At 42.5% G+C, this 16,212-nt stretch overlaps 1 protein-coding gene across 1 annotated transcript; it reads left to right on the plus strand.

Moving 5' to 3' along the window:
- Positions 1–3,601: 3,601 nt before the first annotated feature.
- LOC113965812 (cathepsin E-like) lies at positions 3,602–14,358 on the plus strand. Its single transcript, XM_027679694.1, has 9 exons — positions 3,602–3,703; positions 3,867–4,044; positions 6,097–6,214; positions 6,714–6,832; positions 7,295–7,494; positions 8,123–8,245; positions 9,119–9,263; positions 11,580–11,678; positions 11,770–14,358. Exons 1-9 carry the CDS (start codon positions 3,621–3,623, stop codon positions 11,947–11,949), a joined length of 1,245 nt encoding a protein of 414 aa, XP_027535495.1. The 5' UTR covers positions 3,602–3,620; the 3' UTR covers positions 11,950–14,358.
- The last annotated feature ends 1,854 nt before the right edge of the window (positions 14,359–16,212 follow it).

The raw sequence follows: 16,212 nt of genomic DNA on the forward strand, positions 1-16,212 counted from the left end.
TCTCTTATCAAGACCCATTTTGCTATTCAGAAATCAGGAGTACCTCTGATTTCTAGGAGGAGCATTCCCATTTGTAGGAACCTCTGCATAGTTTGACTTCTTGAGCTGCTGCTTTTTTAGGCTTTCTTGGGGATTCATGTGTGTCCCTGCCCAAGGCAGGGGGCTGGAACTACATGATCTCTAAGATTCCTTCCAACCCAAACCATTCTATGATTGTCCTACCTGTCTGTTTGCTGTGGTTGTACCATGAACCTTGGATGGGAGAAAATTTTCTTCAAACAGTCTGCAGTTGTTTTCTGGGCATTAGTGCTACACTACGAAAATCTGTGACTGCTGAAAGCTACACACTCTTGGAAAAACAAAAGGCAGAGCAAACAGCAGATTGAGAAAAAGGCAATATCAAACAGTTAAGGCGGCCCCTGGATCTCTGGTCAAATCTAATAGAGAGCTCTCTACTATCACTTGTTTCCAAATGTAAATCAGGTCTTAGCTATCAATTGGATATAGGCTATAGGATGTTTACTAGCCTTTTCCCTGCAAGATGAGTGGCTGTGCCATGCAGCAGTGATGCTATGAAATGTATGGAGGGCTTCCCTCGGGGAGGAGAACAACAGGGAGGGCGTCTGGGAACCGGTATTGCAGCAGGATGGAGAACAATGAGTCCTGAGACCTGAGTGCCATAAAACAGGCATGGATGGAAAAGCTGGGCGGAGTATCAAGCCTGGAGAACAAAGATAATGTCACATTCGTCTGTGGTGGTGCTGTGGAAGAGAGGTGCTGAAAATTCCCTCTCTGGTGACAGAAGGCAGGACGTGCTGTGCATGGCACCCCAGCAGCAACAGGCCAGTTCACACTGAACAAACATCTCCAAACAGTCACTTCTTTACTGCTTTAACACCACGTGCCCTGTCAGAGGACCACTGTGGGGAATGTGTAATTTCTGGATTTTGCAGGGCATCCTTTTCCAAGCAGTTACCCTGGAATGTGATCTGACATTTAAGAAAATATTCTCATTCAGTGGGTTGTTGTATTTGTTTTCATTTCTAAGCAGCTGTGGCACCTTCTAAAGGCAAGGGTCCCTCCTCCTAAGGCACTGTAGGCTACAGTTGTGGAAAACCAGATGCATTTGGCATAAATAATAATGAATTTACATCCATGGCGAAGGTATGTCCCTTAGACAAATCTTTTCAGATAACCTGCTAATCAGAACAACGTGAAAGTGTAGGTACGAATAATAATATAGTGTAGGCATATTTTTCTCAATAATCCATATGTAGACAAATAACTTCACAATGTACTTTAAGTCTGTAGACAGAGATGGGGATATATTTTTTCTACTTGAATTATTTCTACTTAATGGAACTTTTAAGCTGCAGATAACTGTTTCTTAGGGATCCTCTGGACTGTAGTTTAATCATTATTCCAGCTTATCAAAAAAAAGTCATGATGACCTTTTGTTGCTGTATTTTGTACCTCTGTTAGCTAAATGAATGTCTGCTTGGAACATACTGTGAAATCAGAGAATTTGGGAAAGAATAACCTTCGTCTGTGGATTAATAAAGGGCTACATTTGCAGTAAACTGAACAATCATGTTCTTTCTGAGAATCAAGGACTCGGTGGAGCCTCTAAGGCAAAGGCAGTCTCCTCAGTAGACCCAGGTGGTGTTTTGAAAGCCACTTCATGTCTTCAAATCATGATGCCCTCCAACATGAACATTAATGACTTCCCAGAAGCATTTTTGGCATTTTTGAGGAAAAGTTCAAGTGATAAAGGCGTTCAGCACAGACATTGTCTTACTCTTGTCAAAGTGACACTGCCCTATCCGGAGGCTTGCTGTGCATCACGTGGCAGTGGAGTCTCCTTGAGAAATGCCTTTGCTTTCTGGAAGTTCACAAATGGCCACATCTTTGCTCACCAGTCTCATTTCCAGCTCCCAGCTCCTGCAGCTCAGTGGCCAGGATGACTGTGGGACAGAAAATGTGGTTGTTCACTGATAACTTGTGTAAAATCCCCGAGTCCAGAAGAAATGGGGAACATTACTCAGAGCTAGATAATTGAACAAAAAAATCACAATAAAGTAGAAATCAATATGCATTTTTGAGATTCTATTATTTTTTGAAACAAAATATGATAATAGAGATGCTGGTGCTTTTTCAGATCCAAAGCTCTGCACACAGCTGTGTGATGACACCATGTTCAGCCTTTGCTGAGTTTGTTTAGCCCTCACAATTTTGGAGGTACATTAGAAAAAGCAAACTATGTATTTCAAAATCCCGGGGACTAATGAATAGAGCTCTAAACTTACTGATTTTAAGGTTCTCATGCCCATTCTTAATCAGTCTGACATAACAAGGGAAGAGATTAAAAGGAACAATTTTTAGGAATTTCTTTAGTATATCCTGGTAATGGTTTGCATTGCATTTCTTTAAAGTCTGTGACAGGCATTTAGACCCTGTCTTTTCTCACAAACACCATGCGTTTGTTTTTTTCTACTGTTTTTTCTTGACTGGGGCATTGTTGCTAGAGCAGATGCCTCCTCCATACCCTTGATATTCACTCTTAGCTCTGTGCTGTCGCACATCTGCTCTCTTTTGGGAGGATTACCTAGTTCCAGTTCACCTTCACATGGTGAGCAGTTTATTTTTAATAAATGGTGTGTTGCAGGGGAAAGAATGTTGTTGGTCTTTTCCCAGCCTCCTACCATAGTACTTTGAACAAAAATGGCTGTTTTTCAAATTTGACTTTAATATATGCTAGGCTGCAGTATGTGGTTGCTAACTGCACTTATTTGTGCAGAGGAAAGATTCAAAAAGTCTTGAAAGTAAATTGCAGACTCAGTGCTGAGCTTCCTCCCAGGCAGCTATTAGGTTTGGGGTTGCACTCTGCCAGCTCAGAGTGTCTTTTTGACACCATTATTTTTTTGAAGGCTTGACTTGAACCCAAGTGTCAAGCAGGGGTGGGAGCCACTAACCTCAAGAAACTCTCAGGAAAATAAATTGAAGTGAGCCTTTCCAAATGTCTTGCTGAAAGGTGTGCAAAGCTTCTAGCTGTTTATTACTGTATGTTGCAGGCTGCTGTGTTTTTTACTTTGAAGACCCACTTTCTGGGGTGGCAGTCAAATTTATGTTTAGACTGGAGTTCTCCCATAAATAGGGAATTAAACATGAGCTGTTAGGGGGTGGCTTGTCACAAGCCCATCAAATGTCTGTCTGCTCGGCCCTGCTGAAATGTCTCCATGCAAAAGGGAATTGGTTATATGTTGTGTCCTCTTTCTCCATGTTGAACACTTCTGAGTGTTCAGAAGCAAGCTTGAAAAGCATGAAGTCCTTGGACTGCTTCCTCTTTCCCATGCTAACAGGAGCCAAGCTCATCCCATATATCATATTTATGTAAAAGACATTAAGGATTGTTATGAAAATGTCTGTTTGGTCTAGACTGTGCCCTGGTTATCTGTGCCTGAGTAGTTCCACTGGGCATCACTATTTGCACAATCCAGCGGTTAATCTGAGGGTAAATTAATCGGTTTTCTGCCAAAGCACTGACCTCCTGCAATTGATTGACCTGGCGAATGGCCCTCTGCTGACAACAGGCCATAAAAAAGGGACTTCTGAGCAAAAGAATGTCAGACTCTGAGCCACTTGGAACCATGAGAGTGATACTGTTGGCTGTGGCTTACATCCCGTTCATCCTGGCCATGGAACGGTAAGAAAACACATCTGGCATTATGTGTCAGCTGGCTTCCCAGAGTGACCTGTGCCTATTGCTACTCATCTCAAAAAAGAAGCATTTTTTTAAAAAAAGAGTATACGAGAGTTCTAGAAGGAAGAACCAGTTATTTTTTTGTGTGTTTATTTTATTTGCATAGAATCCCCCTGGTTCGATTCAAATCTATCAAGAAACAGCTGAAAGAAAAGGGAGAATTAGAGGACTTTTGGAGGAATCACCACCCTGATGTTTTTGCCCGGAGATATCTGCATTGCTTCCCTGCAGATATTGCTTTATCAGTAGGAACTGCTTCAGAAAGGCTGTATGATTACATGAATGTAAGTACAGTTTTGGTAATGCAATCATTAGGACTCATTGTTCTATTGAGGCAGATTTTTTCCCAGCACATTTCAAATCTAGTCTCTCAATTAAATTATAGGGCTTGAGATGTCTTGTTGCTCTATGCTATAAATATTAGATTATAAAAAAATCAGTTTGCCAGTCTGCAAAATAAAGCATGTCTAGATCTAGGTTAGCTTGTGACCTGGGTAGAAAGCTGATGTAGCCTAGCAGTGATAGTCCTGTGACAAGTTTTATTTTTGTATAGATCTGTATTCAGCTTGGTTGGGTCCCCAAAGAAATAATGGGTTTGCCTGTATCAGTCTTGGTGAACTATCAGGTTTTTGGTAGCAGAATCTGATTTCTTCACTTAGTGGTATTCTGTTTATCAGAAACTAGGATGTTTCTGTGTTATAAAAAAAATATCCCCCAAATCTCATTTATTTGATCACGTGGAGTCAGTGATAATAAACCTAAGTAGAGTTTTTTATTTTTCTGCTTTTATCTCTGGAGTTTAGTGTGTATTAAATACTGGACTGTCCTGTGCCTCATACTAACCTGGCTGAATTTACCATCTAAACTTAAAAAGAAAATATATAAGGTTCATTGGATCTCAGCCAGGCAAGTCATCAGGTCAATCATTTTGTAAGATATCTTTCCTGGGTTTAGCATTTTGTCCATTTGGAATAGTCTCTGTTTTCTTTTTTACTTGGTTCTTGTGTTGTGCTTATCTAAAGGAAAACTAAGTTGCAGAAATGTTGTGAAGGCTGCATCTGAATAGGGAACAGAATGGAAGGGAAGGCCAAATTCGTTCAGCAAGAACTTCTGACACTTAAGGACCTTAAAGAAATACCTATGTAAAGAAGAACAAACCCTTCAGTCTGCTTTAAAGCTTATTTCAAAGAGGGATAAATCTCAAAATGATGAAGCAAAACCCCCTTCCCTAGCATACCCATGTACTACCAGGAACAGTTTTGTGGAGGTTTTATTGCAGCGTGTTTGTGGTTTTTCTGGTTGATATTTTGTTTGGTTGGTTTTTGTTGTTGTTTGGTTTTTTTATGAACATCCCTTATAGTTGCCTCAATTTACAGATTCATTGATAAAGGTTTAATACAAGAGGGAATAAAATTCTGCCATATAACTGGATATTCTCTTAAATGGCATACTTGCTTGCTTTTTCAAGATTATCTCATTCAGATCATAAACTGCAGGGTCAGAAACTTCAGTGTATTAATTAAGAAGTATGCACTTGAAGGTACATATTCAAATATTTGTATTGCTGCACAAAGCTTGGCATGAGCTATTGCTTTTCTATCTGTGGTTGAATTCCAGAAATGCCTCTTCCTAAAAATAGGTCTCTTAATGCTGAAGTGCTCTTCCAGGGCCAGATAGGAGCACTTAAACACTTGTATACGGGATGTGGATAAGCACTGCACTCCATCATTCACGTGTTCACAGATTATCTCAGTCTCAATTGGTGTCCATGGATGGTCAGTGGTTTCTTCATCCGCTGGATGAACTTTGTTCAGTACATTGGGAATAGTTTGTGCAACACAATACTTTTTTGACTTGCTGTGCTAATTACAAGGGAAAAAGGCTAGCCACATATGACAGTGTTTGTGCCACCGGTCAGAGCCCTCTGAAGCCAGCAGAGTCAGATTGTGCTGACTTTGCAACACTGATTTCTTACTGACATCAGTAAGGAACAACCTGAAAGACTGTATGGTCATGTGAGTGCTTCGTCTTGGGAGTGACCTTGCCAGCTCTGAAACCGGTGCAAGAGGGTTTGTTGACTCCACAGGGAACTCAACTGAATATTTGCTTAAAAGGCTTTAAAAATGCCTCACCATTGTGCATTCAGCTGGAGTGAAATCTGCTGCCTGAAGCCACTCATGGAACCAGACACACTTGCCTGTGGTGTGCATTTACATTTAAATGAAATTGCACAGACCCCCCTGAGAAAGCATTGTGTGATGCTCCCAAGTATGCTTCTTCCCCAGGAATAGCTCAGTGGAGGCAACTGGGAGCTGACGGGGCTGTTCCTCCCCCAGGCGCAGTACTACGGAGTGGTGAATGTCGGCACGCCCCCACAGAGGTTCACCGTTGTGTTTGACACCGGCTCCTCCAATTTTTGGGTCCCTTCTGCTTATTGCATCAGCGAGGCGTGCAGTAAGAAACATTATTCTCCCTTGTGCTCCTCATGTCTTGGATACTTTCACCGCTTCTCTTTTCCCAAGGAGCTTGCCTGCAGCAGAGATTTGGAAGGGAAGGATTTGGAGCATCCCTTAGGGCTGGTCTCCTCTCCCCAGTTTTCTCCTCTGCCTCTGCCCCTCATGTCATCCTGCAGCCACAACAGGTGCCGGTTGCAGCTGCCAGCTGTCTTTCCAGACCACAGGGTGCTTGATGTAAAAGGCATGAAAATAGACCTGGGAGAGCTGCCAGAATTGGTGGAAATGCCTATTTTTGTTTTAATTTGTCTTTAAAATACAAAATAACCTCTCAGGTACAGAAAAACCGGTATGCCCTGCAGGGGAACTGAGGTGCCTGCAGTATTTCTATAGATACTTTTCTCATAAGAGAAGCAAAAATCTCATCTGGTTCTGCACTGGGGAGCAGGTGCATTGCTGGGACTTTCCCTCAGTGCAAAGATATAATTTGTTTCATGTAGGGGTGCACCAGAAATTTAAGTCCTTCAAGTCGGATTCGTATGAGCACGGAGGGGAAGCCTTCTCCTTGCAGTATGGCTCGGGACAACTTCTGGGCATTGCTGGCAAAGACACGCTGCAGGTGAGCATCCACCTAAAATGGGTGTCAGCCTCCAGGTCAACTGTTTTCAGGCAGTTCAGATACTGGTCTTGCTCTGGAAAACCTTGCCTGGTTTAGGCAAGGGTAGGGTGAGGTCCCACCTAGCCATGTACTGAGAGGGTGCTGCTCCAGCTTTGGGCTATCAAGACAAATCCCTAAGATTTTATTTTCATTTCTGCTTGTCTTCTTGGGTCTTTGTCTGTTCTGGGTTTATGAACAAGCAGCCTCAAAAGTAAGGCATTCTAAGGAATTGGTGCAACCTACCTGCCAAATGGGCACCTATTGTATTGATGCAAGTCGCACAAGGATATCCAGGTTTTATAAACTGAACGAATCCATTGATATGGATCTGAAATGTGGCTAATTTTTGTAATTGATGGTGTCATTACTTTCAAAGTTCTTATATATTTTTTTTATTTATTTATTTTCTTTTGAACCAAACAGATAAGTAACATCTCTATCAAGGGACAGGACTTTGGCGAGTCAGTGTTTGAGCCCGGAACAACTTTTGTCCTTGCCCATTTTGATGGCGTGCTGGGCTTAGGCTACCCCTCCTTAGCAGTGGGCAATGCTCTACCTGTGTTTGACAGCATCATGAACCAGCACCTGGTAGAGGAGCCGGTCTTCTCTTTCTATCTGAAAAGGTCAGTCTTTAAAATGGCACTGCCAAAAAAGAAGTAAATTTATTTTAATTGTTGATAGAAACAACTGTGCCTCTGTATAAAGCTTCAACTCTAGAAAGTAAATTCCCCCATTTTTTTGGTTCTCGATATTGTTTTTTTCCCCAATTTGACACTGAAAAATATGGCATAAAAAGAAAAAGTGTTATGGGGAGGACCATGACTTTTTGGACAGATTTATTCTTGTTCAGCTGGTCATAAAGAAAAGAAAAGCTCCCAGCTCAGACTCACCATGTCTGTTCCAGAGGTTTCCTTCTGGCCCATGAAGATGAACAGAAATGCTGTCCTACACCCAAGTAGTCACATTCCAGAAAAATGTTGTTCCCTACTCTGGACCTAGCCACAACTCCACCAATTTCAGTAGCAACTGTCTCAACGTGCTCCTGATGCCTACTTTGGCAGCCTACTCAGGGTCTTCTCAGTCTTCTCAGATGTTGTTTGGGACATATGCACTGATAATTTAGGAATAATCCCTTTCAGCCATCCATATCTGAATTTAGAAAGGGATGTGATTTGTCTTTTGCTTTTTAAGAGCAATCTCATGCATGCTGGCACATTCTCATGTCTGTGTTACCTTGTCTTCTGCTTTCAGAGGAGATGACACTGAGAATGGTGGTGAGTTGATTCTGGGGGGGATAGACCATTCTCTCTACAAAGGTTCAATCCACTGGGTCCCAGTCACTGAGAAAAGCTACTGGCAAATACATGTGAACAAGTATGTATATATGTGTGTATGTATGTGCGTATGTATGAAAAACCTGGTGAAATCTGCCTCCCCATGTAAAACCTGCAGAGATAGAAACACCTAGTGATGCAGATGCAGATGACTCAGCTGCAGTGTTTTACCCTTGTGCCTCTCAAAGAGGGGGTACAATAGGATGAGATTGGAGTTTGTTAGCTCTCTAAATCTGCTGTGACATGGATTGCTGGTTTCTGAGAGAACATATTAGTATGTTTTAACTGTTAAGAGGTTAAGGCACTCACAAACTAAATCCAGCTCTGGGTCCTGCTCTCATCTTTCCTGCTAACTTTGCTCCAAGCAGTCAGTGTTCCTTTGTTCTTCCTCTAGCATGCTGCCTAAATTGATGAGAACACATATCTGTGGGTGAGGACAAATTCATCAGCAGGCAACAAATGATTAGTGACTAGGAGTCCCAAGAGAGAAAAGTGGATCCACAGACATTCTTGTCTTTAGCTAAGCTTGGCAGCTAGTTTTAATCATTAAGGTTGGAAAAGACCTCAAAGATTATCAAGTCCAACTGTCAACCTAGCACCACCACCATGTGCAACGCTAAACCATGTCCTCAAGTGCCATATCCACATGTCTTTTGAACACTTTCAGGGATGGTGACTCTACCACTTCACTGAGCAGCCTGTTTCAATGCTTTACAACCCTTTCTGTGAAGTTTTTCCTAATATCCAATCTAAACCTACCTTGGTGCAACTTGAGGCCATTTCCTCTTGCCCTGTCACTTTTACCTTGGAGTAACTTCAGTCTGTACTCTGGTACTTTAGTTAGCAATAATATGATGTTTCAGTCACAGTGCATATGCCATTTGCTTAAAGATGCTTTGTTTCTCACTTGCAGTATAAAGATCCAGGGCCGGGTGGCATTTTGCTCCCATGGCTGTGAAGCCATCGTTGACTCAGGCACTTCTCTTATCACTGGACCCTCTTCACAAATCAGGCGATTACAGGAGTATATCGGGGCAAGTCCATCAAATACTGGAGAGGTAAAAACTGTACAGACAGAAAACAGCCAGATGGGAAGGGAAACTGGTATTTGGTGCAAAGAGCTTATAGGGTGAGAAAATAACCAAAATAATTGGTTAGAAAGGTCTTAACAAAAGCCTTGTTTCAAGAATAGCACTGAACTCAGAGCCAATCTGTTTTTGACCTATCTGCCTTGCTGCCCCAGGCCTCCTCCCAAACAGTCACCTCTTCTACCGTACTCAGAACTGGTATGTAAGGAAATAGTGAGTACATTTGTTTGAGGAATCAATCTGTACTCTGCATGAGAGATAGTTTTCTTTTGGAAGATTGGAGGATTTTCAATGTCTCCAGTTATAGCTGTTGGCTCTCCCAAGCCAGCAGGGGGTTGGTGCTGATGGCCAGCCACCTCAGCATCAAATGGAAAGGGAATGGTATTCTAACGACAGCCCAACTGTGGCTTCACTGGCAAGACCTCTCATTGTCAGCTTGCCATGGAGCAGGTGGTGTCGTGCAGGGCTCCTGGCAGGGATGCACATCAGCGTCACTCACAACAGTGGCTCCTGGCAGATGAGTCACGGGGTGCAGGACAAGACTTGCTGTCTCTTATTCTTCCTTCTGAACCTTATTCCTCTTACCCCTTACTGTCTTCCTCTTTACCTGCTGCTCTCTCCTGCATCCCCCTTGCTGACATTCCCCACCACTCCTTCCTATCCCTGCCTCCAGGGAAAGAGCAGCTTACTTCTACTGTGCCTTATTGCTGGCCCTTGGCTGACCCACAGATCACTAGCATGTTGCCACAGCGCCAGTGCCCCAAGTAAAGCTGCCCCATACGGGTTCTGTTAACTTTCCATTTGTCTTTATCCTGACCCAAAAATGCTCTTGGAAGAAAATTAGGAGTATTACAGTTGCCCAGTGCACTGGGCAAAGAGCAAAGATGAAAGTGGACTCTTAATCCACCTCACTTTTTAATAGGAGGACTCCAGTGACATATGTGTGATTCCTGAAGCTCCTGATTCTTTCACAATTAAACCTTTAATTTTGATTTTGTTCAAATTTTCAGACACATGCCAAAGAGTATGCTTTGATAGCAAGTTGTTTTTATATTGGTACACACTAATGAATATAGATAAAATATATATTTCCAGTGTACTTATACTAGCATAATATAAACAAGGAACAGGTCATTGCAGTATAAGTTTATATACTCCAGTGCTGGCATAAGAACACAGTTGGCTTCTCAGATTCTGCAAAAAAGTATCCTGAAAATAAGACTTCCTATGACTGATCTTTTAGCAATCACAGACAGACAGAGTAAATTGGCTCAAATTTATCCCAGTAAAAATGAGTGTATCCATCAGTGATTTTACGAGAACTTTCATCTCTTTCCAGCAAAGATTAATTTTTTCTGGATGTAAAAGAATTATGTCTTGCTTCTTGTATCCTGCAAACCATTATACTGGCGTTTTTTACCCTTGTCCTCTGTATCCCATGGTTTATTTTGTTCTAATGGTATGACACCTGGTAAGTGTACACAAGATTAAGGGCTATGGTTTCATAAAGCAGATTGAAAAACAGCAAAAAGCAGATTCTTCCTTCTAGGAAGCTTCTAAAACAATGACTTTAAACACTACAGCTTATAGCAACGATTCCTCTGAGACTTGGAGCATTCTGCAGGACCATTTAACACACCAGTTATTTCATGAAATAACTAGAAAGGCCAGGAAATTATCTTCTGTGTTACTGTAAGTGAATGTATTATTTATGGAAATTAATGACCATGCCAGAATTTAGTCCTTCTGCTCTTTAAATCCCACTCTAAGGCACAGTATAAGTATAAAGTGCTGTATTCCTCCCTAGCTTATTTTTTCCTTAAAATGATGGTGTTACGGGAGGTCGTGTGGTGAGTTGCAGCCATAGGGTGCTTCCTGCATGGCTGGAGGCAGCTCCCTCCGGCCGGTCAAGGCCAGAGTGTTGGTGGACTTTTGCTCAGCAGACCTTACTAATGTAGACTTGCTGGGGATCACACACTCAGTTTTCTTTCTGAGTTGTACAGGGAGGACATCAGAGTCCCCCTTCATCTCCTTCCCTTTGGGATTTGCAAAGATTTTCATCAGCCCTGGGTCCCTAGGGGCTTTGGTGCAGTGGTTTGGGCTGCTAGGCTGGTTTGACCACGTACAGGAACTGTAAAGCCGGAGGGCAGTCTTGGGCTATAAGTCAGCCTGATGCTGTTTCTCTGTAGTAAATTCACCAGTACCTGCTGCAAAACTCTTGAATTCGAAGGGCAATAATTAAAAAAAGACAAACTGATCTCATCTCAATCAGTGCATCGCATACAGTTTCTTGTAGACTGCAGAAGATTGTCAAGCCTGCCTCACATAAGCTTCACGATTGGACACCACGAGTACAAGCTGACAGCAGAACAATACATCCTAAAGGTGTGTATCTGCAGCCTCCTGCTCCCTATTCCTTGCTTCCCAAGCTGGGGCTGGAGCAGGCTGCTGCAAGGACACATGCTTTCCCTTTCAGGAGTCTATTGACGACCAAACCTTCTGCATGAGTGGCTTTCAATCTCTTGACATCCCCACTCGCACTGGCCCACTATGGATTTTAGGAGATGTCTTCATGTCTGCATTTTACTGCATTTTTGACCGTGGGAATGACAGAGTGGGATTTGCAAAAGCTGTTCACAGGAATGATTACTACTGAGTCATAATAGCATCTATTCTATCTTAACTCAAATGTTAATGTAATGATCTTCAATACTGTGTGAAGTAGGGATTTTATTGAAACTTTGTACCTAAATGCATGCTGTGTTGTCCCCCTCCAGGTTTTAGGGACTTTGCAGTGATCTTTGTCCCAAATGATATAGTTTGGTTCAATATCTATATGTTTATAACCAAGAAACAATATTTCCTGAGTAATTGATGGACAGCATAGCTCTCAGGATAAAGCAGAAACAGCTCAGCACTCAGATTTGCAAAAGATCAGGAAGAATAAAAATGCTGAACAGTGCCAGTCTGACAAGATAGCAGTTATGAATGGGGGAAACTAATCCCAGTCTTACCTGGTCTGGCTATCCTTTTTTTCTTCTTGTTTGCTGGTTTCCACCTTGTTTCCTACAGCTTTCTTTTTCTTCATCATTTTCCATGGTTTGGATTCTGCTTAACTTTGTTTCCTTAGAGCCAAGGGAATTCTCTTTGAATTATCTCGCTCCAACCAACTTATAAAAAGGGGAATTTGACTGTTGCCTGTGTGACCACTAATTTTCACTACTGTTCCTTGCACACAATTTCCTGCTCCTTACACCATCACTCAAACCTGCTTTTTCCCTTAAGTTCCTTATTGCTGGATATTTTTCTATTCCTCTTTTGGGTCTCAGCATTTAACGTCCATACCTTAGGTCAGATGATGCTTTTAGCATCTGACATCTCTGCCCCTTGGTGGTGGGAGCAGCTGGAGCTGCATCTATTCACATTACAAAACCCAGACGGCAGCCAATGCAAAGGCATAGCACAGTTCCCTCCACCTCAGATGTGCACCAGCACTAGACATCTACTGCCTCTTGCTCAGCCGCCTCTTGTCAGCCTTGGCAGCTGTTTCAGATGAAACAGCCACAGGCAGCTTTACTGATTTGGCAAAAGAAGATTCACCAAAATGATACCCATTGGAGTGTTTGTTGGGATTGCTAAAACTGATACTGCACCAGTACACATGAATAAAACTTAAACAAGCAAAATCTGCTTTGGTCCTAGTGCTGTTACAGCTACATTTTATATTTTTTTCAGTCGTTCCAGTGCTGGAGAGGAAGGGGAGGAAAGGGTGTAACAGCAATTGAAAATTCAGATTGCTCTGTGTTCTAGAGTGGAAAGATGTAATGTGTTGGCATATGTCTTCCTAAAGCCAAAAAATGTCCGCAGCCCCAGCCCTGTGCACTGGGCACCTCCCCAGTAGGGCAGAGCCGTGGGGAGCTGGAGACTGGCCCCATGGTGGCATTGCTGGGACAGGGGTTTGTGGCCCCCCAGGGCTTTGCTGCTGCCATCTGCCTGGATGCGCTTAGCACAGACTAAAGTCAACAACCATTGCTGGCCTTGGCAGCATTATGATCACAGCCCCTTAGATTTTAAGGCTTCAGTTGTAACACTCAATAAGTATTACTAAAGCAAGACAGTTTGTCTGTAGGTGTCTCTGATATACTGATCTTGCCTTCCAGTATGAAATACTCCCTCTCTCCTGTGCTTGTTTTCATGACTCTCTATTTGCAACCACATTGTGTTACACATTTGGCATCCAGGCTATCAACCTCCAGCAAAGAAGACTTTGCTGCCAGCTGTCTCTTTCTGCAGACAAGATTGAGCTGGGTGAAGTTATCACGTATTTTAGGCCAATCTTGCCTTGATTCCCCTTTGTCCTTATCACTGTTTAAGAATGGATAACTTATATGAGGTAACTTATTTATCTAGAAAATGTTATTTGTTTGGTCATAAACCAAGACAAACATCTATAAAGCTCTATCCCTCATTTTACAGTAGCAGGGTATTTTTGTTTTCTCTACTATGTAGCAGACTTAACACTCTGATACATTTCCATTATTTCTAAAATACTTATATATTCCTCAAACATGAGCTTGCAGTCAGAAATCTGTTATTTATGGCAAAGGTTTGAAGGTTGTTGGGTCATCTCCCTGCAACCAATCAGTCCCAGCACTGACGTCTTGGCTCTATGAATTTCAGCGCAGAGTGTGAACACAACCTAGAAATAGGTGAAAAATCAGGCATCATGTAGAGGGATTGGCCTTCTCTTTGTTCTGGTATATCTGATCCTGCTCAAGATTAACACCATTTGATAGGAGCAAGGTGCTGCTCTGACCTAACCTGGCCCTGTTCTCTCCTTTTCTAGCTTTGCCAACTTTTGTAATCTGTGTCATTGTTCCTGGTAGACATCAAGTTGACTTGCATGGTAGGTCAAACCTTTGTCAGAAATGCTTCTTGAGAGTTCAATACAATCAAGATGATGGTGTTTCTCAAAGTGCCTTTATTCATGCAGTAATTCAACATTGCTTATACCTGTGAACATGAATTGTAGATTGTTTGGTCTGCTAAAAGAATCCATTTACCATGCTAAGGCAAATAGTTTACCAAGAAAAGAGAGTACATAATCCCAAAAGATAATGTAGTACAAATCAGAGTCCACAGATGTTTGCAAAAGTGAGATAACAGACTAAATGAGGAGAAGAAATTTTTCTGGTAACTCGTCCAAGCACAAGCTTCTTTACAAGCAATGAGCAGAATATTATAGCTAACTTGGAGCTGGTCCACTGTGTGAAATGCTAGTTGTTTATTGCAGATTGTGCTGTGTGACTTCAGAGCTGTGATTCCTAATTTAACATGTGTCTACATGTCTAGTAGACACATCTGTAGGACTGAAGCTTTTATCTGTCTAATGGCTGCTGTGTGGCCACCCTGAGCCTCCATCAAAGAATGAAAACAGGGAGTGCTGGCAGAGTGAGTGGGAGAGGCAGTAAAACCATTGCTGATGTATAATGAAATGTATAATGTCCTGGTTGAAAGCAGCAGTGTGCATCCTAGGCAGTGACCAGGCTGAGAAGATGATGGGAGATGAGCAAAGCTGGATGATGAGAAGCTGGGAAGGCTCTTTCATGCTTAGCAGTACTGGGATGAAACATGCAGATGTCTGGGTTGAGGAGGAAGAGCACTTTCCTCCAACACCTTAAACCCTGGTGGAAGCTGTGTGAAGAATTAGTGAGGAGGTGTGATGGGATTGGACTCTCAGTGCAGATTCGTTGTGGACACTTGACAGTCATCTCTAATTTTTGGCTTAAATTCCCTTACAGTGGGAAGCACTGTTCCTCAACCTTATGTACTGTAAGGAGAAAGCTTGATAATGGGCCAGACTTTCTTCGCAGCTGCTGAAAAGCCTTCCTATACACGCACAGCCAAACTGTGTATGGCCAAACTCCCCAGAAACTTGTATTGCTTTCCTGACTTGAACAAAGTGCTACAGAGGAGAGCAGCAGTTACTTTGTTTCTAGCTGTGCTGCTGGAGCTGTCTGGGTATCCTTAAAATGTATTGTTTATACTTCAAATTTACCATTTGTTGAAGTTAACCTCATTGGTAAATGAAGTTCTTTGACAGTTGCAGATGTAATTAAACTGAGAAAATATTGAATAGAAAAGTGTGACTTCAGCTACAAGAAGAAACAGGGAATCAGGAGGAAAGGGGCAATGCTTCCAGAGCTGAGTATTGCCTAGGAAGGGCCGCTCAGAAAATGGCTAAGATGCTGTTTATTTCAACATAATTTCACTTCACAGAGTTTCTCATTTTGTTGGTCAAACCTGATTTGCCTGAGGACTTGTTGTGTAGTGGCAAGGGTGAGGTTGCACCAGAACACCTCACTCCAAAGTGTGATTAAACTGCACTAAGCTGCTGTCAGACACCAGTGTCACCTCATCTCATGGTGTGAAGAAGTGCCTCTGAAGATGCCTGGGAAATCTATGCTTGGCTTTTCTGCATACCTAGAATTCACATAATATGAGTTTAAACAGCTCTTCCTTGGGCCAAGTGTCCTCTGCTTCCTAAACTGATCAGGATACATGTGCTTTTTCAAGTGTCTTTGAAGGATTTGAAAGGGTGGCTCTGCTCATACTCTGGCTAATGTACACTAGCAGGATCCCATTCCCAGACTGAAATAAAGCTGGAAGAAGTAGAAGTGGGAGGTTGAGAACGGAACACTGGCTTGCTACAGGAGGGTAGTTGATTTTTGTTCAAAGACTACCTAGATGAGATAGCAGAGTCCTGCTGTATGTGATAGCCTGCTGGAAGGGCTCCTCACCTAAGTTGTGGTCCAGAGAGGCAGGAGCTCCTTCCCAGCTTCAGGGAGTCCTAAGGACTCCCCAAAGCCACTGGGGCTACAGTTACCCTGGCAGAGATCCTGGTTTATTGTCTGAAGTG

Source organism: Neopelma chrysocephalum, unplaced genomic scaffold, assembly GCF_003984885.1.
Source record: "Neopelma chrysocephalum unplaced genomic scaffold, ASM398488v2 Primary Assembly neopelma1_59, whole genome shotgun sequence".
In the NCBI taxonomy this organism is placed as follows: Eukaryota; Metazoa; Chordata; class Aves; order Passeriformes; family Pipridae; genus Neopelma; species Neopelma chrysocephalum.